Source organism: Typopeltis vanoorti, chromosome 6, assembly GCF_054136105.1.
Source record: "Typopeltis vanoorti isolate ZY-2024b chromosome 6, IOZ_Tvanoo_1.0, whole genome shotgun sequence".
NCBI classification, from domain to species: Eukaryota; Metazoa; Arthropoda; class Arachnida; order Uropygi; family Thelyphonidae; genus Typopeltis; species Typopeltis vanoorti.
The window spans coordinates 94,301,931-94,328,806 of NC_143554.1; the positions used below are offsets into that span (position 1 = coordinate 94,301,931).

At 35.7% G+C, this 26,876-nt stretch overlaps 1 protein-coding gene across 8 annotated transcripts in view; it reads left to right on the plus strand.

Moving 5' to 3' along the window:
* LOC150105717 (C-Jun-amino-terminal kinase-interacting protein 4-like) overlaps positions 1 to 26,876 on the plus strand; it is a 615,637-nt gene that overhangs the window by 304,382 nt on the left and 284,379 nt on the right. For all 8 annotated transcript variants that reach the window (XM_090394309.1, XM_090394311.1, XM_090394312.1 and 5 more), the window contains one exon: positions 24,027 to 24,217. In XM_090394309.1, coding sequence (XP_090250435.1) covers positions 24,027 to 24,217 — 191 coding nt within the window. The remainder of the gene's footprint in view (positions 1 to 24,026; positions 24,218 to 26,876) is intronic.

Consider the following 26,876-nt stretch of genomic DNA (forward strand, 5'->3'; position numbering starts at 1 on the left):
TTCTTGACCAAAAAACTCTGGAAAAACTTTTATTGGGATTATATTGATCAAGTGTATATAATAAACAACTAAGTTATACCAACTAGTTTCACCAACTAAGTCTGTTGGCATCTTCAGGGTACATAACTGATGTAAGGCACTAAAAAGTAAAAAACTGTTACAAACTAAAATCAACCGATTCCAATTATATTAAACAAAGAACAGAGCACTGTTGATTTTAGTTTGTAACAGTTTTTTACTTTTTAGTGCCTTACATCAGTTATGTACCCTGAAGATGCCAACAGACTTAGTTGGTGAAACTAGTTGGTATAACTTAGTTGTTTATTATATACACTTGATCAATATAATCCGAATAAAAGTTTTTCCAAAACTCTATTTAATTTTAATGAAATATTTTTTATTTTAAATACTTATTTAAAGTATATACATATGCATCTTTCTTAAAAAAAATACCGTGTCACTAATAAAACAGAAATTTGAAAAGGTCCAAATACACCCACGGATATTATTATTATTATTATTATTATTATTATTAAACAAGTCCTCATGGAGTCAAAGACTCATCTAGGAGGTCCTTTTATCTCACACACATCTCATCATACCGGGTCTTAAACACATTCAAACTCCCTGCAGACACCACACTCTCAGGCAAGGCATTCCAATCATTCACAACTCTGCACGAAAAAAACCTGCCTCTCACTCCCCTACTCACACCCTCTTTATACAGTTTCCAGGGATGACCTCTGGTTCTCCTCTGATCTCCCACTGTTCTCTGTAGAACTTCTCCACCATTGATCCTATAACAACCCCTTACCAACTTGTAGGTCTCTATCATATCTCCCCTCTTCCTTCTCTCCACTAGACTCTGCAAATTACATCTTTTCAATCTTTCCTCATACTCGACATTCCAGAGGTCAGAAACTACCTTAGTCAGTCGCCTTTGGACCCTTTCCAACATCTCTTCATCCTTCTGAAAACCAGGTGACCAAATCTGGGCACAATAGTCCATGTGTGGCCTAATCAAAGCCTTATACAATGGAACAAAAATCTCCCTACTTCTACACGTCAGTGTCCTCCTCATCATTCCCAGAAGTCTTTGTGTTGTCTTCACAATTTTGGTGATGTGTCTCCTAAATTTTAGATCCTTATCCCAGATCTCTTATTTCCTCTACTTCCAACAATATATTCTCACCAAGCATAAATTCTGCATCCCATCTTTGTTTTCCAAATTTTAAAACCTTACATTTTGCAACATTGAACTCACATCTCCATTTGCTTGCCCAATCACTCAATTTATTCAAGTCTTCTTGCAAGGCCACAACATCTTCACTACTCTTTATGGTTCGTCCCAACTTTGCATCATCTGCAAACAACTGAATATCTCCATCCAAATCTTCGCCAATATCATTAATATACAAGTTAAATAGTAATGGCCCTAAAACAGATCCCTGAGGCACTCCACTAGTGACTTTCCTTTTCCTGGATATTGCACCCCCATACACAACTTGTTGATACCTATCAGATAGCCAGTCTCCAATCCAATGCACTAATCTAATATCCAACCCCATCTGCTCTAGTTTGACTGTCAACTTATCATGAGGTACTCTATCAAAAGCTTTTGCGAAATCCAAGTATATTACTATGTATCCTTCTCCTCTGTCCAAGGAAGCAGTCACTTTATTGTAATAAGTAAGTAGATTACTAAAACACGACCTCCCTTTAGCAAATCCATGCTGTCCATCAAAGATTATACCATTGTTGTCAACCCAACTCTGGATCCTAGTTCTCACAAGCTTCTCCAACAACTTAACCACAACACCTGACACATAGATAGGATTATAGTTTGATGATATGGTTAATAGTTAAATTTTATTCGTTGCACTTTCTGACAGTAGCCGCATTCTTTTGTGTGAAACTGGAATTAAATCACTTCCATCACTTGAAAAACACTTTGGCCATCCTATACTGCAATACTGAAACGTTTTCTTCAGTAAAAGGAACTAAATTAGCAATAATTTCCAATAACTCTGAAGGTTGATTTTTTTTTTTTTTTTTTTTTTTACCATGAACTCTGTAATTAATCATTGAGATCCTGTTTTGACTAGATCTTTGTATAATTCTTCATATTGCATCATACATAACTTCAGTATTTGGATCATGTGTAAAAAAATGACTTTACAATTTACTAGCCATTTAAAGCCCTTCTTTAATTAATTCTGCAGTGAGTGGAATCTCTTCATCATCATCACTTTTTTCTTTTTCACCAAGATTCTCAAGGACAGCTTCTATTATTTTATCATCACTAACAACCTTGTCAACCATCAATTCTTCAATATCTGCAAACAAAAAGTTATCAAATCCTTCTCTGCCAATGTCATGTGCTAATCTGTTGATATTGGGATATTCAGTTATATGCAAAGGTACAGGGTTTTTCTTTTTCACACATTCTTTAGTAGCTTTCCAGCATGCATTTAAAGTTGATGGTTCAATTCTGATAATGCCAACTTAGCAAGTTTGATGCAATCCTAAATAGAAAATTTCTTCCCCACATCAATAACTGTCAGTAAATTATCCTTAATCTAGTTTATCCAAAATGTATTGGAATGTTCTTATGTAGTGAGTTTGGAAGGTAGTGATGACACACTGGTCTAGTGGTTGTATTAAGGATGTTGTATTAGGTGGCAAAAAACAAAATTCCACATTTGAGTGTTCTAAAACAGGATGGCCAGGCACATTGTCTATAATCAATAAAACTTTAAAGTCCAGATTTTTTTCCATCAAATAGCATTTGACTTTAGGAACAAAAATTGATGGAACCTTTCATTAAAAATTTCTTTTGTAACCAGCCTTTTTTGGTTTGCCTTCCAGTGCACTGGTAACGTGTTAAAATCCACATGTTTCATTGCCCTCAGTCGTAGAGATCAATTAATGAGTAATGGTTTTAATATGCAATCTCCTGAAGCATTGCTGCAAAATAATAGTCACACAATCCTTAGCTGCTTTAAAGCTACCAACACTTTTTTGTGATTTCGCTATATAAGTTTTACCTGGCATTATTTTCCAAAAAAAGGCTGGTGTCATCTGTGTTCTTGATCAGGAGTGTTGCCACCATTTTCAATAATTTTGGACAGTTTTGAAAGAAATTCCTTAGCTGCCAGCTCATCTGCAGATGCGGCTTCTCCTTTTATTTTTACATTATGAAGTGCATATCTTTTGAGAAATTTTGTAAGCCAATCTATGCTTGCAGAAAAATCACAATTGCTGTTTGATGTTGTTGGCTCCTTTTCCCAAATCTGTTTGTACAACCATAATGCTTTCTGTTTAATGACATTTCAGTCTAAAGGTATTCCTTTTTGTGAGCAATTTTCTATCCACATCACTAGACCTTTTCCATTATCACTTTTATAATGTCATTCATATATACGATGACAACTTGGCACCTAATTTTGTTCCATAAAGAACAGATTTTCTAATGGCTCTTCATTTTTCTTAATCATTCACACAGTAGCTTCATTCAGTCCAAAATATTTCCCTAATGATGTCGAACCTTCTCCAGCTGCTAAACAATCTAAAATTTGGATCTTAGTTTCTAAAGAAATAGCTTTTCTTTTCTTCTTCTGTCTAATTGAATTATCTGACATTGTGAATAATGAAGTAATGTTAAAAAAATAATTTAAAATAATCAATAATTAATTTTACTAATTTACTAATACCTACTCTATTGCACAAACAAAATTTTCATGAACAAAATATAAGACGTAAACATTTCTAGTAGCAAGGCTTATACGTTGGCCATACATAACTGGTAATTAGCTTACAGAATTAACAACTCAGACAAGAGCTCATCCAAGCCAAGTTTCCTCCTGATATCTCAGCTCTATTTCAGTTCACAATGAACTCAGGCTATTTCGTTTGGCAAGGAAAATTCTACAAACAGATAGAGGGGACATCCATGGGTTCACCACTTTCCCCACCCTTGGCCAATTTCTTTATGGAGACCTTTGAAGAGAAAGCCTTAAACTCCGCCCCACAAAACCCACTATTTGGCTTTGATGCATGGATGATGTGTTCGCTATTTGGCCACATGGCTCAGATACACTCCACTCCTTCCTAACACACTTAAACAACCAACACCCCAGAGTCCAGTTCACCTTAGAAAAAGAGGAAATAACACCCTCTCCTTCCTAGACACTTTAATCACTCGCCAGCTTGATGGATCTTTGGTTTTCTCTGTTTACAGAAAACCCACCCATACAGGCAGATACATTCACCAGAAATTCCCCCCCCTCATAACAATATGGGGTTATAAAAACACTATATAACAGGGCAAAATTAATCTGCTCAGATGACGATGCCCTAACCACTGAACTAAACCACTTCCTCAACACTTTCTTAGCCAATGGCTATAACCCCCAAAAAATCCAAAAAATACTAAAACCAGTAAACCACAACCCCCCCCCCCTCCCCAATAAAGATTACACCAAATCTATCACCATCCCCTACATCCAGGGCACCTCTGAGAAAATAACCAATATCCTCAAAAAATATGACCTGACCTCTTGTTATAGACCATATAAAAAATTGGCATCCCTTATCTGCTCTACCAAAGACCAACCACTTTCCCTAGACCTACGTGGTGTATACCAGGTTCCTTGCAGCTGTAAACTGTCCTACTTTGGCCAAACAGGCAGGACAGCAAATATCAGGATTTCAGAACACAAAGACTACATCCGGTTTCACCAGTACAGCCACTCTGGGCTGGAAGACCATGCCTTTGATACCCACCATAGAATTCGTTGGAAGAAGACTAAAATAATACACCGCAGCAAGTTTAAGTACGAAAGATTATTCAAGGAATCATCAGCGGGCTGTGACGTTGCCGAAATATTGAACTTATTCATTAAAGTTGCCTTTAATTAATATCCTTTATATGCTTTGTTAATTCCGTAAGCTAATTACCAGTTATGTAAACATTTCAAATTGTAAACAAGAAATGATTGTTTAGCAAAGAGCTTAACTTCTTCCAAGCAGTCTTATATAGGTGGGCCTCCTATAACAGACCAACTTAACTTCGAGGAATCAGCATAGCACCCTTTTTAACATAACTGAATTCAAACAGATTTTAAAAATAAGTGCCATTCGAACCATGTTAAATCAAAATATTCCGTGTAAAAAAATAATTGCTTTTGTTTTCTAAACCATATAAAAAAAGTTGTGTAAAAAGAGAATTAGCTGTGTGTGTGTGTGTGTGTGTGTGTGTGTGTGTGTGTGTGTGTGTGTGTGTGTGTGTGTGTGTGTGTGTGTGTGTGTGTGTGTGTGTGTGTGTGTAAGGCTAACTGCAAAAATGTTGTGGGTTTTTTTTTGTGTGTTTATAGATAAAATTAGATGTGTTAGACCCAGCTGATATCTTTGAAAGTTTTCATACTTTTAGTTTAGATGTTTTACATTTAGATCCCAGGTATTATATTTCTCTATAGAAATATTCCGGTTTTGTGACCACATGTTTATTAGAGAACTGTTTTTAAAAAACTAAACAGGTACTAAAAATAACCCACCAAGTTTTATTAGTCGTTAAGACTAACATCTTAACACTAAATGTTACATATTCTAATTTAAAGCAAATTAGAGGTGGGTTACATGTTTCAAACTGAGCTGTAAGAGAGGCAGCATTAGCCAGTGATACCATTTATATGCACGTCAGCATTTTGCTGTGGGTTCTGAAACTTCTTATGCATGTCATTCCGTGCATACGTTAGTTTCAGCTATCTTGGAGGATATTTTGAAAAACTCGATCAAGGTTGTTCACCTTTCCAGGTATTTAGTTTTTTTTACTAAATACTGGTATCTTCTGTAAATAAAAAAAAATTTAAAAAAAAAAGGAAAGAACGAAAGTTGCCCAGAAAACTTATATTAAGCAGGATGATCAGAAGCTGCTAGGAGATTAGGCATCAAAAGATTGTCTGCCATAGATATTGGGATTGAAAATTTTCAACATTGCTTACCAAATTATTTTACTCTAGCATTTGGGTAATATCTGTTAGACTGAGAACTTTGCTAAGAAGAATCTTCTGATTGTTAATGATGCATTAACTTATAGCTTAGATTTTGAGTATTCCTCAGTACTCGTAAAAGTGAAATTTTTGTCTCAAATTGATTCAAACAGTAGGATCAGCATGTCATCGCAAAATTTAAGAAGAACCATAACTAAAAGTTTGCAATAGCATGGGATGGTTTCATGGCAACTGATGGAGAAAGTAAATTAACATTTAAAGAATTCTGGAATTGTAATATTGGAAATGCTATAGTTAACATTGGGAAAAAGTAGGAGAATGCGAGCTCGAAATCGTCTTCACAAATATTTTGTCTCTAACACTCGATTAGGTGCTTGATTTTGAAAGATTTGAACCTACAGAACAGAAACAAACAAACAAAAAAAAAAAAAGAAATTGAAGTAGCATATTGGAGCAAATCTTAGCTATCTGGGGGAGATTGGAAGATGTGAAGAAGCATGCTCCATTCTCATAACCTGCATATACAAAGACTACAGACCCTTCGTGAATAAAACAGCCAAAATAATAAATTGTCAAAAATTTAAAACTGCCAGAACAAATGCTCTCCAATAGGAAAATAAAGATTCATCTGAATTCACAAAAAAGCAGAACATTATTCTACAGGATGGGCTGCCAGAAGGATCTGTCTTTACCCCAGCTCTATTTAACCTATATACAAGTGACAACCCTTGAATGCCAGTCAAAAGTTTATCTACGTTGATGATATGGCTATCTTCACCCAAGACAGTACCTTCCATTACATTGGGAAAATGATGAGCAAAGATCTGAGCTCACTGTAAAACTGCTTTGAAACCTGTGGACTATCTCTTAACTTCACAAAACTGTTTTTTCAGCTTTTCATCTAAATAATCACAAAGTTCACAGAAAATTAAAAATAAACTTTGCAACAGGACCAATCCATTAAAGTACCCTTAGTGTCATATTTGATGCAGCCTTACGTACAGACATGCTTTTAGAAAAAACTAAATTCAAGATATCTTCCAGGAACAATATCATAAACAAGCTCATAGGCACAACTTGGAGTTCTAATGTTTTCACCCTTAGAACAGCAGTCATAGCTCTAGTTTTTCCAATGGCATAGTATTGCTTACCAGTTTAGAGCCGAAGTCCATAACTTATGGCCACACAGATCAACAATGACGACCATCTCTGGTACCTTAAGGTTTACTCCTGTCCCATGGTTGCCTGTCTTTTCCCTCATCACTCCTCCATGCTACCATCAAATAAATAAATTCAGAAATATTATCAATCTTCCATCTTCAGCTCATTGGCTTACCTCCATATCTCCCATTTGGATTAGGGAAATACCAGATGATGATGATTCTCAGGACTGGTGGAGAAGACTGAGCAAACTACAATCAAGTATTTAGATCCAACTGTCATACCTCTCCAGGATTCAGTCTAACTTGACACCTCTGGAGCCAGCAAAACAGATTTAGGACCAGACAAGGCTGCTGTGCCTACTTATTGCATCTGTAGGAATTTTGCAGTCACCTTTTTTTGTACAAGTTGTGCCATGACAGTTGGCATATCTTCCCCCAATATGCATCCCATGATATGAATGTGCAATAGGTTTACCAAAAACCTTTCATGAGTGAAAGGTTTCATAACAAATATTCATAACACAAACTGATTTTCCTTCTCGAGTTCCACAGATCAAGCGTGGGGGAAAGCTGAGTCATTTGAAATCCAGTCATGATCTAACACAAATAATTAACTTATTCTTTCAGAATACCTGACAATCTTCATCATTCTTTTAACACATTAGAATAGGGGTGGTGAACCTTTTTTTAAGAGTATATGCCAAAATTGGCTAAATCTTTTTACAAACTACTCTCATGGAATTTTGCATGGGATATTATTTTTCTCATGCACATTTTACCTGACAGAAGTGTAACAAAAAAATAAAATAAAATACATTATTTCAATGATTCTTTAATAAATGTATTAAAATAAAACCCTTCATAAAAAATGTAATCACACAATTTTATGAGCATGTCTTTGCCTCACCACTCTGACTTCAATCCAACACTGCATGAATACAGCTGTTTACTGAATGGTGTGATTACTACATGCCTGACAAAGAGAATGGCTATGTGCAAATCACAACTCAAGGTAGACTCCTGAAGTGATATTGTTTCAAAGTTTAAATTTTTTTGGGATGCTCAAATCATGTCTTAGGTTCACCACTCTTGCTGTAGACATTTTCTTAACCAGCACTTCCTCCACATACACTGTTGATGTCTACTCTCCCTCTTGGCAACTCAACTCAACCATGATCTTATCCACATCTCTTTTTCTACAAATCAGTTTTCTCTCAACCAATCTCAGCCTCATACTGTTTGGTATTACAAAGTGCCAAGTGGAATGATGAGTGCCTTCATTCCCACTCCATTGCAAAGCCCCATCCTCTATCCCAACTGTGGTTATCTAAAAAAATATGTCCCTTTGCAGTTCATGATAAACATTGAATACGTACAACATATATTCAATGGCTCAAGTCCAAAATTCCTGCTTCTCACCCAGTCTGTGCTATAGCCCAAAACAAGTGTAAGAAAATTATCAACAAATCCAAAGTTGACTTTGTAAGTGCCAAAGCTTCCCCTTGCTCAACTAACAGTCAAGCCTTGTTTATATTTCTCTCACATACTGATGATTCCATAGTAATATTGCCCAAAGATAAGGTAGATCTCTTAGCATTAGTCCTTTCCTTTAATTTTTATATCAGTGACCAAGGCAGATTGTTTCCATCAGTACGATAAACTGCTCACATTCTCCTCTGCTTTCTCTTGCAGGAAGGACATCAGAATGAATCCTCAGTCTTGATAGTAATAATACTCCTGGTCCAGTTGATATCCTATGACTTATGTCCCAGAGTTAATACCCATCTCCATATATTGCCTATATAAGCTTTTGTATTCATCTGAAATATCATCATCAAATTCCTGATATGTACCTTCAAGGGGTGTACAGGATATGATAGTACTGCATGAAAAACTTACACCATTACTAACTTCCTATCTACAATTTTCCTCTAAATCAATCTGTTACCTGTCAAGACTTCAACATTATCAGATCTTATATTTCTATCGTCTAAGGCACTTTTTATTGTATCACTCCACCTGTATCTTGGTCTTCCTCTGGGTCTTTTTCCTGCCAACCTGGCAAACAACGCTTGTTTTGCTAATCTTTCTTCTCCCATTCTCTTTAAGTGACCATACCACTTGAGATTAGCTCTGCTAACACATTCCTGGATGCTAACAATATTAAGTTCTTTCCTAATATCCTCGTTTTTAATATGACATTGCCACTGATGCCATCTGTTCACCCCTCTAATCTTTCTCAGAACTCTCATATCTGTGGTCTCTAGTCTTTGATCAAGTGTTTTATTTCTAACCCAGCTCTCAGATCCATAAGTTAAAATTAGTTTGAACACTGTCTTGTATACAGCTGATTTAGTGTTTTGACTAATTTCTCTCTTATTCCGTATAAATTTATTCACTTGACTTCCTACCATACCAGCATTGTTGATTCCATTGTCTATTTCCATATTTAATTTACCATCTTTGCTAAAAATCGTGCGTAAGTAGCTGAAACGTGAAATCTACTACCCTTAAATAAGTCATCATTTATCCCGTCCCTAAAAAAAAGGAAGGAGATAAAAGTCAGCATCAAACTGGTATTTCATTGCTTTCACTTTGGTACTCTTGATTGCGATAGAGAAGGTCATCATCATCAACAACTTCTTTGATCTTGGAGGCACATCTGTTAATTAGTGATCACCAGATTCTGCCATTCTTCATCTACAGCAGACCTCCTTGCTAATCTTACCCACATCTGGACACAAGCCATGGAAAGATTATGAGAAACTCATATGGTTGCTCTTGATATTTTTAGGCCATTCAATAGTGTCTGTCATTTAGGCCTTCTCAGCAAGCTACCATCGTATTGTCTCCCTCCTGCCCTTTGTGATTGTCAGTTTCCTCTGTGGTCATTGCCCACACATGGCACTAATCAGCTTCAGCTATGTCATGTGATTTTTCATTTGTGGATCAGATATATTAAAAAAAATTCATTATATGTCATGGTTTATGGCTTCCTGTCATTACATTTCATTATCAATGCTAGAATGGCCCTGTGTTCTTTACTATCACTCATTGTCTACCCTCCTGTACATCAGTGACCTTCTCTCTCTCTCTCTAACTGCAAATGCTATTCACAAATTTGATGATGATGACATTACTTTCCATTCCTGTTCTTCATTCAAGAAACACTGTAGTGATTGAAGCTTCAAGATTTTCTATACCAGTATCTAAAATGCTGACTCCATTCTCAAGTTTGTTGAAGACAGCTTGGTTAGTTTCACTTCTATCAAACCATAGTCCTGTCTTTTTACCCAGAAGAAAGAACCTTATTCACACATTCTTACTTTTGATGATGTTTTTTGGCTAAGTTTTGATTTCAGCTTATCCTGACATAAACATATTACTTCCATTGCCTTCTTCAGATCCTAAAAACTTGGTATGCTTTTGTATTCAAACATTGCTTCTCTCAGACTAAATTCCCAATTCTTTCTATGCCCCATGTCTGACCAACACTAAAATATTTTTCTCGTTTTTGGGATGGTGCACCCAAAACCTTCCTAAACATTCTTGGTAGTATACAGAAGAAGAAGGCAGTCTGCTTAACTAAGTGAGACCTCTCTCACAGGCCCCATCCAATTATTTCATAGGTGCTTTGTTTCTGTAATATTTTTAAAGGTGTTCATGGTCATTATTCTGCTGAACTGGCCATGACCATTCCTGAACTTTTGTCTAATCATATAAGAACTAGGGCAGCCAATCATCAACATCCATACACATTCCAACTCCAAACTTATGGAACTAATTTCTCATCTTCTTCCTTCATTCTAACTACTTCTCTTCTTCGGAACAGTCTTTCCCCACTGTTTTCATCAATAAATATAATCCCCCATCTTTCAAGTAACTTGTCAGTAGATTTTTCCATCACTTGACCACGCATACATCTTGTGACCCCTCATGGAGTCAGAATATTAAAATAATAACAATAAATTGTAGTTTTTCTCCTACATCTTGGTATCAAAAAGTTCAGCACTGGAAGATATCCTCATGCTGAATTGCATTGTCATCCTGTGGGGAAAAAAAACAACTAGCATCATCAAAACACACAAAGACAGTGCATTCACTGTATCTAGTAAGATAACAACTAAAGGCAACAAGAAATAACATATCTTAGAAATGTACTCCTAAAAAAAAAAAATGGTTACAATCTTAAAATCATTCATAACATCTTAAATAGACCATTACATATTTCACTGAATATACTATAGCAAGACAATTTCAAAGGTGCTGTTTCTTTACCTACATTAGAAATGTTACAGATAATATAGGAAAAATATTCAGGCAATGCAACTTCAAAGTTGCCTTCATGCTGCTACAAAAAAGTGTCCATGAGCCAAGATCATCAAAACTGCCTCTCTCCTCTCAAGCAACCAGATGCAGGTACAAAATTATCTGTGTGAGACATCTCTTATGTTGGACAGACTGGTCAATCAGGAGAAATCCACCTTAAAGAATATATTAACGATGTTGAGAAAAAGCAAGCACATAAATTAGGATTGGCATTTCATACCACCAAAGAAAAACATAAAGTACTTTGGCAACTCACAGAAATGCCATACATTGAATTCAACAATTGTACATGGTGATTTAAAGTAGCTGCCAAAATGCTAAGGTGTCCAACCCAATGTAACAAAACCAAGGTCTCATCTTGAACCGGCTTTGGTCAGCACATATCATTGAATCACACTCTGATAGAAGTTTATAGCACATCACAACAATGAGCTATGTGTCCGAAATCCTGATGCTATTCAGCATCAGGATGTCAGAGACATCTGATTCATTATGTAATAGTTCCTAATTTAGGAATTTCCCTGTAAATACCTTTTTTTTTTCTAATTTTGTAATTTAATCTGAGGATATACATGACATGATGTACGAAACGGACCAGAAAACAATTCTCTTTCTGATTATGTTATATATTACTCATCATCATCATCATCAAATTCCTGCCATGTACCCTCAAGGGGTGTACAGGATATGATAGTACTACATGAAAAAAATTACATCATTACTAACTTCCTATCTACAATTTTCCTCCAAATCAGTCTGTTACTTGTCAAGACTTCGACATTATCAGATCTTATATTTCTATCGTCTAAGACACTTTGTACCATATATATCCACCTATATCTTGGTCTTCCTCTGGGTCGTTTTGCTGCCAACGTGGCAGAGAACACTTGTTTTGCTAATCTTTCTTCGCCCATTCTGTTTAAGTGACCATACCACCTGAGATTAGCTCTGCTAATGCATTCCTGGATGTTGACAATGTCAAGTTCTTTCCTAATAACCTCATTTTTAATATGATATTGCCATTGATGTCATCTGTTCACACCTATAATCTTTCTCAAGCCTCTCATATCTGTGGTCTCTAGTTTATGGTCAAGTGTTTTATTTCTGACCCAGCTCTCAGATCCATAAGTTAAAACTGGTTTGAACACTGTCTTGTATGCAGCTAATTTAGTGTTCCAACTAATTTCTCTCTTATTCCATATGAATTTATTCAGTTGACTTCCTACCATACCAGCTTTGCTGATTCTGTTGTCAATTTCTATATTTAATTTACCATCTTCAGTAAAAATCGTGCCTAAGTAGCTGAAATGTTTCACTTGTTCCACAGGTTCTCCATTCACAACACAGTTGACATTTTCAATGATTCTGCCTATTTTCATTGTCTTTGTCTTTTTATTGCTGACCATCATACCATATCTATTACAACAGCTATTTAATTTAGTCAGAGAATCTTGCAGACTTGTAGCGGATTTATTTAGAAGTATAACATCATCCGCATAAAGCAAAGAGCTGACATTAACATCTTCAATTTTGATATCATGTTTAATACCACTTTCCTTCATAATGTGATCCATATAGATAATGAATAACAGAGGAGATAATGTACATCCTTGTCTCATACCAGATTTAACATTAAACCATCTTCCTGTACTTCCTTCAATTCTAACTGCTGACTTAAAACTCAAATAAAGACTAAGTATTGCTTGATATAATGTCCCATTGACACCATATAACTGCAGCGTATTGAATAGCTTTTCTCTTGGCACCTTGTCATATGCCTTTTCCAGATCGAAAAAACTTAAATACAGATCTTTGTTATATTCCCATGCTTTCTTGACTATTCGTCGTAAAGTGAATATCTGATCCTGACAGGCCTCTATTTGGCCTGAATCCAGCTTGTTCTTCACCAAGCTTTTCTTCCACAATTCTTCTCAACCGTTTCTCAAGTATACTTGCATAGATCTTGCCAGGAACACTCAGTAGGGAAATACCTCTGTAATTCTCACATTCAGTTTTATTTCCCTTTTTATATATGGGTACTATGAGAGCTCTACTCCAATCATCGGGAATTCGTCCCTCTGTCCACGCTTTCTGAACTATGCAGTGCAGCCACTGTAAGACTCTTATACCACCATACTTTAGCATTTCTGGTCGAATATCATCTACTCCTGCTGCCTTTCCACATTTCAAGCCTTTGATGGCTTTTTCTACTTCAAGTATGGATATGTATTCCTGACTGCATGCCTGGTCAGCATTTTTTACCACTGTGCTGTCATCACTGCTTGTTTCATTTAACAGTTTTTCAAAGTAATTACTCCATACTTCAAGGATATCTTTTTCTCCCATTTTCATGTCACCTTTATCATCTCTAACTCCTTTTACAGCACTCTTTCCTCCATTCCTAAGCTTCTTCAACAACCTCCAGAATATATTTTCCACCTTCTTGATATTTATTTTCTATATTCTTGCCAAAGTCCTTCCATGACTTTTGTTTAGCTAGTTTTACACAGTATTTAGCATTCTTGCATTTGTCTCTGTATTCTCTAAGAGCACAAGCTGACTTATTTGACAGGAACTTTTGATATGCTTTCTTCTTTTCCTTCACTTCCTCTTTAACTTCCTGTGTCCACCAGGGAGTTCTGATTTTTTTATCCTTGCAGACAACCTCACCACATGCCTCTCTGGCAGAATCAATCAATGTTTTCTTCAGAGTTTGCCACTGAATCTCCGAGGTTTGATTCCTGTTCTCAAACTCTTTCATTTTTTCTTCAATAATCTTTGTGTATTTTAGTCTACAGTTCACATCTGAGAGCTGCTCAACTTTTATTCGCTTTAAAACTTTCTTACGTGTTATTCTTTTCAATATGAAAAGAATAACATGTAAGATGTTATTTCAATTTGAAATTGAAAGTGATCACTTTCAATTTCAAATCCTCTGTACACTCTGGTGTCCTGCACCAGGGTGAAAACATCATTATCAACAATAACATAGTCAATGAGACTTTTCTTATTCCTTGCCTCTTCTCTCCATGAGAATTTGTGCACATTTTTATGTTGGAACATGGTGTTAGTAATAACCAGTCAATGTCCTGAGCAGAAATCCAACAGATATTTGCTATTATTATTAGCTTTGCTCTTTTCTCCAAATTTTCCCAAAATATTTTTGTAAGTCTCACAATCATTTCCTACTCTGCTATTTAGATCCCCAATAAGGACCAACTTTTCCTTTTTCATTGTGTCAGTTGCTTTGTCTAAAGCCTTAAAAAATTTCTCCACTTCTGTGGGACCATAGGCACAAATAAGTCTCATTGTCCAGTTCCCCATTCTCATATTTGCCTACATTACTCTACTTGAGACTGACTGCCATTCAAGAAGATAGCCTCGTATTTTGGTGTTGAATGCTATGGCTACTCCTTCTTTTCCTTGATTGTCATTGCCTGAATATAATATTTTGTATGTATAACTCTCCCCTGATAAATAACAATGTATGTTTCACACCACAGAAAGCTTAGTTCATTATTAGTTGTGCTAAACGTTCCTCTCCTTTTCTGTTTAATCATGTCACCTTACATTACTTCTGATCACGCATTTCGGATTGTTAATAATGCCAGATTTCTTCCTGATATCTTGATTTTTCATACAATGTTGTTAATGTCATCTGTTCAACCCTCTCTAATTTTTCTCAGAATGCTCATTATCTGTTGTATTTATCTTTAATCAATATTTCTAACCCAGTTCTCAGATCCACAAGTTAAGATTGATTTGAATTGCTGTCATAGCTAGTTGAGTGATTTTTTTTTTTAATTTCTCTCTTATTTCATATAAGTTTATTCATTTAACTCCCGTATACCAGATTTGCTTATTCTGTTATTAATTTCTATATTTAATTTGCCATCTTTACTAAACATTGTGAATAAATAGCTAAAATATTTTATTTGTTGGCTTGATTATTACAAATAGGCCTTCTATTCAGGATGCAGCTGATGCTTTCAGTATTCCTGCCTGTTTTCATAGTCTGTTATTTTATTGCTAATTTTCATTCCAATCTTGTTACTGCAGTTCATTGGCTTAATTAATGAATCCTGCAAACTTATACTGGATTTATTTGTGTCATCTACATAATGAGTTGAGATTAATATCTCCAGTTTTGATTACATAACAAACTTTCATTTGTTATGTAATCCATATAGACAATAAATAAATAACATTGGAGATAGTGTGCATCCTTGTCTTACCTGATTTTACATCCAACCTGGACAAATATTCTTGTACTTCCTTCAATTCTGATTGCTAACATACAACTTAAATATAGACTATGTCTTGTTTTCTGTGATGTCCTATTTACACATAATTGTAGCATTTTGAGCAGCACATTGTATGTTTTTTCTAGGTTTGCAAAACATAAATATATTTTCTTGCTATATTTTGTGATTTCTTAGCTATTGGTCATACAGTAAAAATCCAATCTTCACAATCTCTATTTGGCTTGACTTTATCTTGTTCTCTGAGTTTCTCTTCCACAATTTCTATTGGCCTTTTCTTAAATATATTTGCAGAAATGTTACTTAAACACTTATTATGGAAATTCCTCTAATTCTTACATTTGGTTTTATTTCGCATTTTATATGTGGATGCTGTGAGAGCTCTTCTCCACTCATTCTGAATCCAGCCTTCTGACTATATTTTCTGAAATTATTCGGTTTTGTTGATGTAAGACTTTCTTTACAAGCATTTGCTGTTAAATAGCATATATTCCCTGCTTTTTTGCCAAAAGTATTGATACATACTCCTGGCTGCATTTCTCCTGAATATTGTCTGTTCACTGTTCTTTCGCTGCCTTCTTTCAAAGTTTTTACTTTTGACATCTAGAATATCTTTATCTTCAGTTTTCATGTCACCTTTATCGTCCCTTATTCCTTTTATAGTATGCTCTTTCCTCCTAAGCTTTTTCAAAAGCCTCAGAACATTTTTCTACCTTCCTATTTATCTTCTGTATTCTTACACAATTCTCCTGATGATGTTTCTTTAGTTACTTTTACCGTTGCTTTGCTTTTTTACAATTTTCTTTGTATTATCTTTGAGCGCTTGCTGAGAACTTTGATACTGATTTTTTCTATATATTTTTTTATCTATTTTTTCTACCAGGCCTACTGATTTTTTCTATCCTCCCCAGGTGAATCTGACTGTTTACATCAGAGTAAACCATCCACGCTCTTGTTTTCTTGTTTTCAAACTTTCATTTTTTTTCTTGAGTAATATTTGTGTATTTCAGTCTGCATTTCTCCTCTGAAATTGACTTTGATTTTTTTTTAAAACTTTTGTCCATATTTTTTTCTTTTCAGTTAAGTTCATTTTCACCTTCTCAAAACTAAATGGTGATCCCTTCATATTTAAAATGTATATACTTGTTTAAGTTAAAGGATATTACATCCCATATTGTTTCTTAGCTGAATAAGAAACTCAAAGAGTTTCATGCCGAATATAGAAACTATATGAAGTTCGGCAATTCTAAGCGTAAGCAAATACCTGGATAGTGCAACACCTGACCCATTTGGTATTGCAAACTGAGGCAACTCATAGTAAGGGTGGAGTATGCTCCGATCACTATTCTTGGTATTTAGCCATAATGTGAACTTAGCTCCTAGGAGCTGTATTACTGTTCTACATTATGAGAGAAGGTCACTAACCCAGACCGGTTTCAACCTTTATTGAGGTCTCATCAGTGAGTAGGTAGACCTAGTTAATACCAAGTTTATAGCGAACAGAACTTACATCCCTTCTACGAGAATTGCCAAGAAGGTGTCCTAATAAATTACTAATTATATGAAGAGCCAAAGGCTTCAATTCGGCGACATGAACTTATTTAAGTTAAGGGATATTACATCCCTTAACTTAAATAAGTTTTTTTTTTTTTTTTTGCATTATCTGAAAATTCTGGTCTAGAGACAAAATATAGAACTTTTTCAAACCACTTTAGGCTTCCAATAAGTAAAGTGGTAGTCTTACATCAAGCAATGAAATTCATCTCCTGCCTAAAGACAATCATGAAAATCCTGCCATGGGCATGGATTTTCCATGCCCATGGCAGGATTTGAACCTGAAACTAGTTGGTTGGAGAGCAGTTATACTAACCACTCTACCAACCAGGCTGGAAGAATGAATTGCATAGCCAAAATAAAAGATTGTTAGGATTAAGTGAAATAGTCATATTGCAGTTAATGAAATAGCTGTGTTATATATTCAGAAACTGCAGTATAGAGCATTTGGATGCAATATACAATTCTTCTGAACATGGTTTGATAAATATCAGAAAAATATCAGCTTTGGATAACTAGAGGAATGAAAAAATGTCATATAGAGTGATAAATCCCAGTTCCTTGTGTTTTTTATGGATGGAAGTATATTGGTATTGGTGACAACAGCATCAAGCCATTGGACCATCATTCTTATTCACAATAGTTGTAAGATACTGGCTTTGAAGCAAGTTTGGTATATGTTTTCCTTAGGCCTTGATACAGCAGAGTAACACTAAGTAGTGTGGGCTGCCTGGACATCATTACTAACTAAATATATTTATTCATGTTGACTATTTACTTTGCATTTCCAGCAGATTAGTACATCATGTCGCAGATGCTACTCTGTCTAGGAAAGTTTATTACAGGAAGACAGTAGCTGCCCTTTACCTTAAATTAACCTCTTCAGTTACTGGATCTCAGTCAAAAAGATTCTTAATGTTCAGAATCTTTGGGATGTTGTGGAATGAGAAGATGCTCATGAGAGAGATCCATCATTATAATACAGCTGATGGAACTGTAGGAGTTTATCATGTCTACCTAGCATAGGTTGCCTGTGGAATCTTTGCAAAACTTATGTAGTCATTGCTTTTAATGTATCTTGGCTGCTATGAAGAATCATGTGCTGTTAGATGGGTATCTCTAGGAAAACTGGCAATCAGTTGTCACTTCATTAAAGGATCCTCTAATTAGATGTTATCAGCTGCTGAATGATTTAACATTGATATTTTAATAATATTATTACCATGGTGCCTATAAACCATTGTGCAATACTTGCACAATAGTCTGAGGTATTTTCAGGTGATAAATGGGTAAGACATTTCAGAACCCTGGTCAGGAGAAGTGTATATGCAACCACAGCAAAGATGCCACTACCGCAACAAGAGAAATGGCGCTGAGTCCTGTGTGGCCCACACTCACCTTTCTACAGTGGCAGTAAGGCACTGAGTGAGGCCAGGGGTGCTAAGAATCTCACAGATGAAAACAGGCTGCCTCTTAAATCTGTGACAGTGGCAATCAGTACCCTCAATACTCGAACTTTGGCAAGAGACTACAGAATAGATTTATTAATCAAAAAACTAACCAGTATCAATTTAGATATCCTGCTAGTGAATGAAACAAAAAGATTGAAAGAACTGAGAGCAAGATGGTATGATGGCTCACAGATACTCCTCAGAGCATCCTCAAACAATGGCAAACAAGATGGAGTGGGCTTCATTGTTAAATATAAGCTCACCAAGTCAATCCTTTCTTGTAACATCATATCTGAAAGAATAGGTGTACTCCTAATTGGAATAGAGAACAATATAACAATAAAAGTAATATCCTGCTAAGCTCCAACATCCGTAGCTGATAATCAAGAAATAGAAAATTTTACAGGAATCTTAAACAGGTATTAATTAGAAAGAAATAGAAGAGGAGAGAGATAGATGAGTTTGCTGCAACTGAACAACTCTTTATCATGAACACTTTTTTCAACAAACGCCTAGGAAGAAGATGGACTTGGCAATCACCAAATGGAGACTCATAAAATGAAATTGACTACATCTTAACAGAGTGTAAAAGACTTGTACAAAATGTTGGTACAATAGGCAAAACATACTTCAACATAGATTCTGACCATAGACTCCTCAGAGCCATTATAAGAATAGACCACAACATATCAGGGCAACATCAAACCACAAAAGACAATCCAAACAAATAGACTACCACAAGTTCAGGAAGTACATAGAAGAGACCAAATGGACTATTAATCACTGATATATTAGGGAAAATAAAAATGTACTGTTGCCCATTTAATTTAGATCATTTTTGTACTGTGCTGATGGAAGCACCAAAATATAATGACATCAAGACAAATGTGATTGGGCAAGCAAATGGGGATGTGAATTCAATGTTGCAAAATGTAAGGTTTTAAAATTTGGAAAACAAAGATGGGATGCAGAATTTATGCTTGGTGAGAATATATTGTTGGAAGTAGAGGAAATAAGAGATCTGGGGATGATAGTGGATAAGGATCTAAAATTTAGGGGACACATCGCCAAAATTGTGAAGACAACACAAAGACTTCTGGGAATGATGCGGAGGATACTGACGTGTAGAAGTAGGGAGATTTTTTTCCATTGTATAAGGCTTTGATTAGGCCACACATGGACTATTGTGCCCAGATTTGGTCACCTGGTTTTCAGAAGGATGAAGAGATGTTGGAAAGGGTCCAAAGGCGACTGACTAAGGTAGTTTCTGGCCTCTGGAATGTCGAGTATGAGGAAAGATTGAAAAGATGTAATTTGCAGAGTCTAGTGGAGAGAAGGAAGAGGGGAGATATGATAGAGACCTACAAGTTGGTAAGGGGTTGTTATAGGATCAATGGTGGAGAAGTTCTACAGAGAATAGTGGAAGATCAGGGGAGAACCAGAGGTCATCCCTGGAAACTGTATAAAGAGGGTGTGAGTAGGGGAGTGAGAGACAGGTTTTTTTCACACAGAGTTGTGAGTGATTGGAATGCCTTGCCTGAGAGTGTGGTGTCTGCAAGGAGTTTGAATGTGTTTAAGACACGATATGATGAGATGTGTGTGAGATAAAAGGACCTCCTAGATGAGTCTTTGACTCCATGAGGTCTTGTTTAATAATAATAATAATAATAAATTTTTGGCCCAGTTATATGTCATGGGGAAACTGCAAGCTGCTTTAAAGATACTGTAATGTCTTAAGCACAGTTTCTTGGAATATGCTTATTTCTCTGGCATCAACCAACCAACATCAGTTTGCAGTACCATACATAAATAATATTGCATTGTTAAATGTCTAATAATGAGCAACTCTTTTAGTCATGAATTCTATAATGCAATTATTATGAATAATTACAGAACCACACTGCTGTGTTTAAGAACTTACTTTAATTAAAATTAAAATAAAACTCAATGTTTTGACATTTATATCAAGGTCATCTTTGGTACCCGCAGTTATTAACACAACTAAAGATCTCCAGTCAATCCACATAAAATATCAGTAACAAATAAGTTGAAAATAGGAGCCCAAGAATAGAACCCTGGGACACATCACTTATAACCCTTCTATTTTGAGATACTGCTCCATTATACCAACCTGCTGGCATCATTCAGAGTCAATCTCTGATCCATCTAACCGTTATACTATTCATTCCCATCTTCTGCAGCTTGTGCACCAATCTGTCATGAGGTAATTTATCAAATGCTTTTGCAAAGTCCAAGAATATCACTGTATATGAATCTACTTTATCTAACAGACTCATTACCTTATCATAAAATGCAAGTAAATTGCTAAAATAAAACCTACCCTTAACATACCCATTCTAAGCATCATAAAGAATCCTATGACCAATAACCTTGTATTCTATTCCTAACCAGTTTCTTCAATAATGTGACTACAAGTGCATATACAGACTGGTTGATAACTGGAAACTTCTCTCCTAGAACCATACTTGTGGAGTGGTATTATTTTGCTTTCCTTCAACTTCATAGGAACCTTTCCCTCTGTAAGAATTTCATTCAATAACAATGTCAAGAGCATAGTTAACTGTTCTCACATTCCTTAAATATATGCTGATATGATTCGTGTCCAGAAAGTAAGGTCCATTTATAATTTACTATCAAATAATATATGGGAGAGGGGGTATAGCATGCATGGTAGCATAGTGACTCATTAGCTAGCTATTGACCATTTTACTTTCATTTGGTTCATTTGTTGTATTCTACATATAATTTATAATGAATGCTATGATAAAAAAACACAAAAAAACTACCAAATTAAAGGTTCATGGCGTGACACAATTTTTGTTGGTGGAAAACAGTAGTGCTGCAGAAATTCACCGATGACTATGTAAGATTTATGAGCCTAAAGTAATGAGTGACAGTGAGGTTAGGCAGTGGTATTGTTTGTTTAAAGAACAGCACAATAATTTCACAATGAAGAGCACAGTGGCTGGCCAAGTGTGGTGACAGACGATTTGGTGGAAATAGTAAACATAAAAATTCATGAGAATCGTCGTTTCACAATTACAGTACTTTCTTTTGAATTCCTAGAAGTTTCACCTCAGTTATTCATGAAATTGTGACATAAAGGCTGGGATATAAGTAATTGTGCCAGATGGGTCCCAAAAATGCTGATTGATGTGCATAAACAGTGAGTGGAATTAGCTCAAAAATTTTTGGAGTATTACAGAAATGAGCAGATGAACTTTTTTTCTCATATCGTGACTGGTGACAAAACATTGATTTTGTCACCATTCAATCAATCACTTTGTTTCAATCAATCCAGTGGTGTCATTCATCATCTCCAAAAGCAAAAATAAATTCATACAGGCACTGCCAAGTAAAAAAATTATGGCCACTGTCTTTCTGGGGCTGAAAAGGGAATTTGCTCACTGATTTTCTTCAGTGAAGAATAGCAATTTTTGTGTTCATTCTTTCCACCAAATCATCTGTCACCATGCTTGGCCAGCTACTGCACTCTTCATTGTGAAAATTCTTGTGCTCTTCTTTAAACAGACAACACCACTGCTTAACCTTATTGGTGCTCATGACGTTATGCCTGTAAATCTTACACTGTCGTCGGTGAATTTCTCCAGCCAGCAAAAACTGAATCACACTACAAACATCAGAACTGGTGAGGTTTTGTATCACCTCACTCATTATAAATTATTCATAAAAGACAACAAATGATTATAGAATGAAAATAAAATACTCATCAGCTACCAACAAGTTCACTCTATACTACCACACACTTGCAACCCCTCTTCCGTATCTTATTTGGCAATAAATTTTGAATGGACCTTACTTTCTGGACTTACCACATGTTATCCATTCTCACAGACTTATTAACATCTAACCCAGTCTGCACCTGATTTTTCACCTCATACTTGCCTCCTTTTTTGCATGTTGCACAGCATCACTTGCATCAGTATGATATACACTGATGAAGTAAATTAAAGATACTAAGAAATTATATACTTGGTTTACAAATTTTGTTTACTTACACTTGGATAAAGGATTAAACCAAATTTATAATTTCTTGGTATCTTTATTATTATTATTATTATTATTATTATTATTACAGACAACTCCAAGGAGCCCTTCAACTCATCGAGGGAGGTCCTAAACATCATTTCAAGAACAACTATTCAGCATCTGCACAGTATCTATCATACTTTTCTTTGAACTCATTTACAGTCATGGCACCCACAACAATCTCAGGCAGCTTATTCCACTCACTCACCACTCTCCAAGTAAAAAACCTAGTTCTAACACTCTTGCTCAGTTTCCTTGGATGGTCCCCTAAATTTTTTAAACAAAGATGGCGATTTGGACGCCATTACTTTTCTTCGCATTGGTGCCATGTGCTATGCTACGTATCTTATCAAAATGCTAATTTAACACTAATTAAAACAAACTTTTTATGCTAAACAGATTAACTCCATAATATACTATAATTCTAGCACAATTTTTAAACTAATGATGCTATTTTTTAGAACTAAATAACTTATCTTTCAGAGCTCTTATAGATACAGGATAATAGATGATAGGAGAACAAGGAGTCATCATCTTCTTCTTTAATTTATAGTATAACCAAGTGGAAAAATTTCAACAACTTTTCAACAAGACTGATGAAGTGCTCAGCCATAATGGAATAATTAATACTGATTGACACTTAACACTGATTAATACTGATTGAAAATAATTATGACTTGCCATAATTATTCTTCCTCTTGCTTGCCATATGGTGGAACAATTCCCTTGAATTATTCTTGGCCTGGCTAATCTCCTCTTATATTGCAATTTGTCTTCCTTTACAATCTTTGTCACTTTCCAAGCCTGCACTTTTTACTCCTTATGCATTTGATTGCCACCTTTTCCAACACTGCTTGATTGATATCACTGTTTATTAATTTCACTTCTACTTTATTTATTTCCTTAACTCTTAGTATGCAGTTATAACTGTTTGAATCAGACTGCCTTATTAGTTTCCCATGCTCTCTCAACATGCTTTCTCTACAGCTTTTTTTTTTTGGCCTAACCATTTCTTGTTCACCACTTCTCAAACAAGACATAATGATACTACAATATATAGAACAACTTTATATGAGGAAGAAAAAATGCAACTTAAATTATTGAATTAGAATTAATGATGCTTGTCTTACTTTCTTAAATGGCTGTAATGTTTTGCATTGCTGATTACAAAATATCTATTTAAAGGAGGATGTACCTATGGCACAACGAAAACGTTTCACTAGAGTAGAAATGGCCCGTGTACTTATGGAACGTAATCAATACAAAGAAAGGTTAATGGAATTGCAAGAAGCTGTACGGTGGACAGAAATGATACGTGCTTCAAGAAGTGACTCCGCATTAGAATCAAAAAGAAATAAATCTTCCATATGGAAATTGTAAGTTTTTTAATGGTTTATTCTCGACATTATTTTTTTTATTTTGATTTTCCAAAAAACCTGAATTTTATTGCTCTAGTATTATCACTTGTTATTTCATTTAAATGTATATTTAAGTTTGTATGAAGATTATCAGTCAGCTTTGCTGATTAATGGAGGAAAGGAAGATATCTATCTTTGGTTGGCACAAATGATTTGAGAGGTGAGAAGTATTCTGTGTGGGAGGATGTTAGAAGAAGCAAAACTGAAGAGCAAGAAGGTGAAGATTGGAATCTCCTGCTACATCATGACAGAGACAAATTGAGGAGGAGGAGAAGGAGGGCATTGGTAGCAACTATACATAGGTTATGCAGGAGGAATGATGTAGGATTTTTGTATCTGTGGTCTGTATTTGACAGAATGAAAGAAAGAAAGATTTATATAATGCTGATGGATTGCATCTAAATGATTTTGGTATTAGGTGTCTAGCGAGAGCTTTGTTCACTGAGCATGCTGAAGTACAAATTCGGGGAAACTTAACAATTAGGCTTGAAGCAAGTGAGTTTGTGTGAAGGCACCCATGAAATGAGTGAGTGTGAGAATGACCATGTGAGAAATCCAGTCTCTCAAGCAAAAATATTGAATAGGGCAGTCAGTTCATCCCTGTAGGGTCCCCATCCACATTTTCAGAAAGCAAATGTGGGTGGGGGCCTAAAGTATCAGGAACAAGAGGGAGGAGTTTTTGGCATTGGTTAGCACAATCCCACTAAAAGTTATAGTCATTAGTGAGACTTGGCTAACAGCAGATGATATAGTTACAGGGATAGAATGTGAAGGTTTAGTATTTTTAGAGAGGTTAGAGAAGATAGGATGGGAGAGTGGTACTGCTGATGATAGCAGATGAATTGCAACCAAAATGAATAGGAGATAGGTGGAATGGTGGCTATTCATTTGAAGCAGTCTAGTGTGGGATCAAGGCCAATAAGACAAAATATGTGGTTGGTTGCTGCTATAGGCCAGGGGGTTCTAGGGATGATGTGGAAGATATGCATGAGCAAATTAATACAATTAATCCAGATCACATGATTATTATGAAGGACTTCAACTATGGAGATATACATTGGAAGGAAGAGATATCATGTAGTAGGAAGGAAAAGAAATTTATATGCCTACTGAGAGATAATTATTTGAGGCAGCAAGTGATGGAAGGGTGGGAGAGGGGGGGACTCAGGGTGCAAGAGTATGAATCTGGTGTGAGAACAGAGGTGGCTGAATTGGAGGTCATAGGATCAGAAGAGCTATCTGTATCCAAGGTGGCCACATTTCCTCCATTTGGGGAAGGTGACCATGCAGTCTTGACTTGGGATATGGTTAAACATGAGGAATATTCTGTAGAAGGGGATATATGGAAAGTGATTATTACAAGCTTAGGAGTGAGCTTGGAGCCATGCCATTGGCATAAAACCCTGCAAGGGAAGTTAGTAGTGCATGGGAGAGTGTTAAAGTGGATTTAAAGGAAGCAATATTAAATTGCATACCTAAGATAAGGAGTGTTAATCATGTAGGAGTTAGGTAGATGAGTAATATCATGAAGCATGAGCTGCAGAAGAAAATGTTGTGGAGGGTATATAAGGAGAATGTGACCAGCAAAACTCATGAACAATACAAGGCTCAAGCAAGTGACCAGCAAACTCATGAACAGTACAATGCTCAAGCAAGAAAAGTGACCATCATGGCAAGGAAGGCACAATCAGATTACAAGAAGAATCTAGCCAAGCAGGTCAAAGGAAATCCCAAAGAGTTCTTTTGTTATGTAACAAGTAAGAGGAAGAATGACTATGGAAGATTAACTATAATGAGTGATGACGGTCATGAGGTGAAAGAAGCAGATAAAATAGTTGAGTTACTGAGTGACCACTTTGCAGTGTTATATCATCCAAGTGAGGTTATTGTAACATAAGTGACAAAATCTGATGTGAGAACAGAGGCGGATGAATTGGAGGTTCTTAAAATATTGCAGAATCTCAATGTAAATACATCTGCAGGATCAGATGGGATCTCACTGCAGGTTTTGCAAGAATGTGCAAGGGAACTAGCAATGCTTCTGAACTAGGCCCTTTAAGTTTCAGCTCTGGTAGAGTTCCAAGGGGGGTGCAAAATAAATTTTTTGCATAAGGCAGGGTCTAAGACTTCAGTAACAAATTATAGATGAATCGGTATCTCAGACGTGGGGTAAAAGTACTTGAAAAATTGGTGAAAAAGAGAATTCAAGAATGGGTGGATGAAAATATGATACTGTATGAGGGATAACATGGCTTTGTTAAGGATCAGTCACGCTTTAGTAATTTACTAACTGTTTATGATAAGCCTGTTTCAAGACATATTAGAAACCATTAGTTAAGGGAAATTCTATAATTGGTTGGTATACTGAAATTTAGTAATAATAATTAACAGTATCTGTATTTATATTGGCAGCTTAGTACCAGAATGAAAATGACCTTCTTTATTATTCCCCACCCCCTTTCACATACATGTACCACACAACTGTAAGCCAGAGTACAGTAGAAATTTTATTGTAGCACAAAACACATCGTAAGTTGAGGACTGACTGTATATAGACACAAGAGGTTGGCCATCCTATAATTATTATTGTTACCACCCCAAGACCTCATGGCGTCAA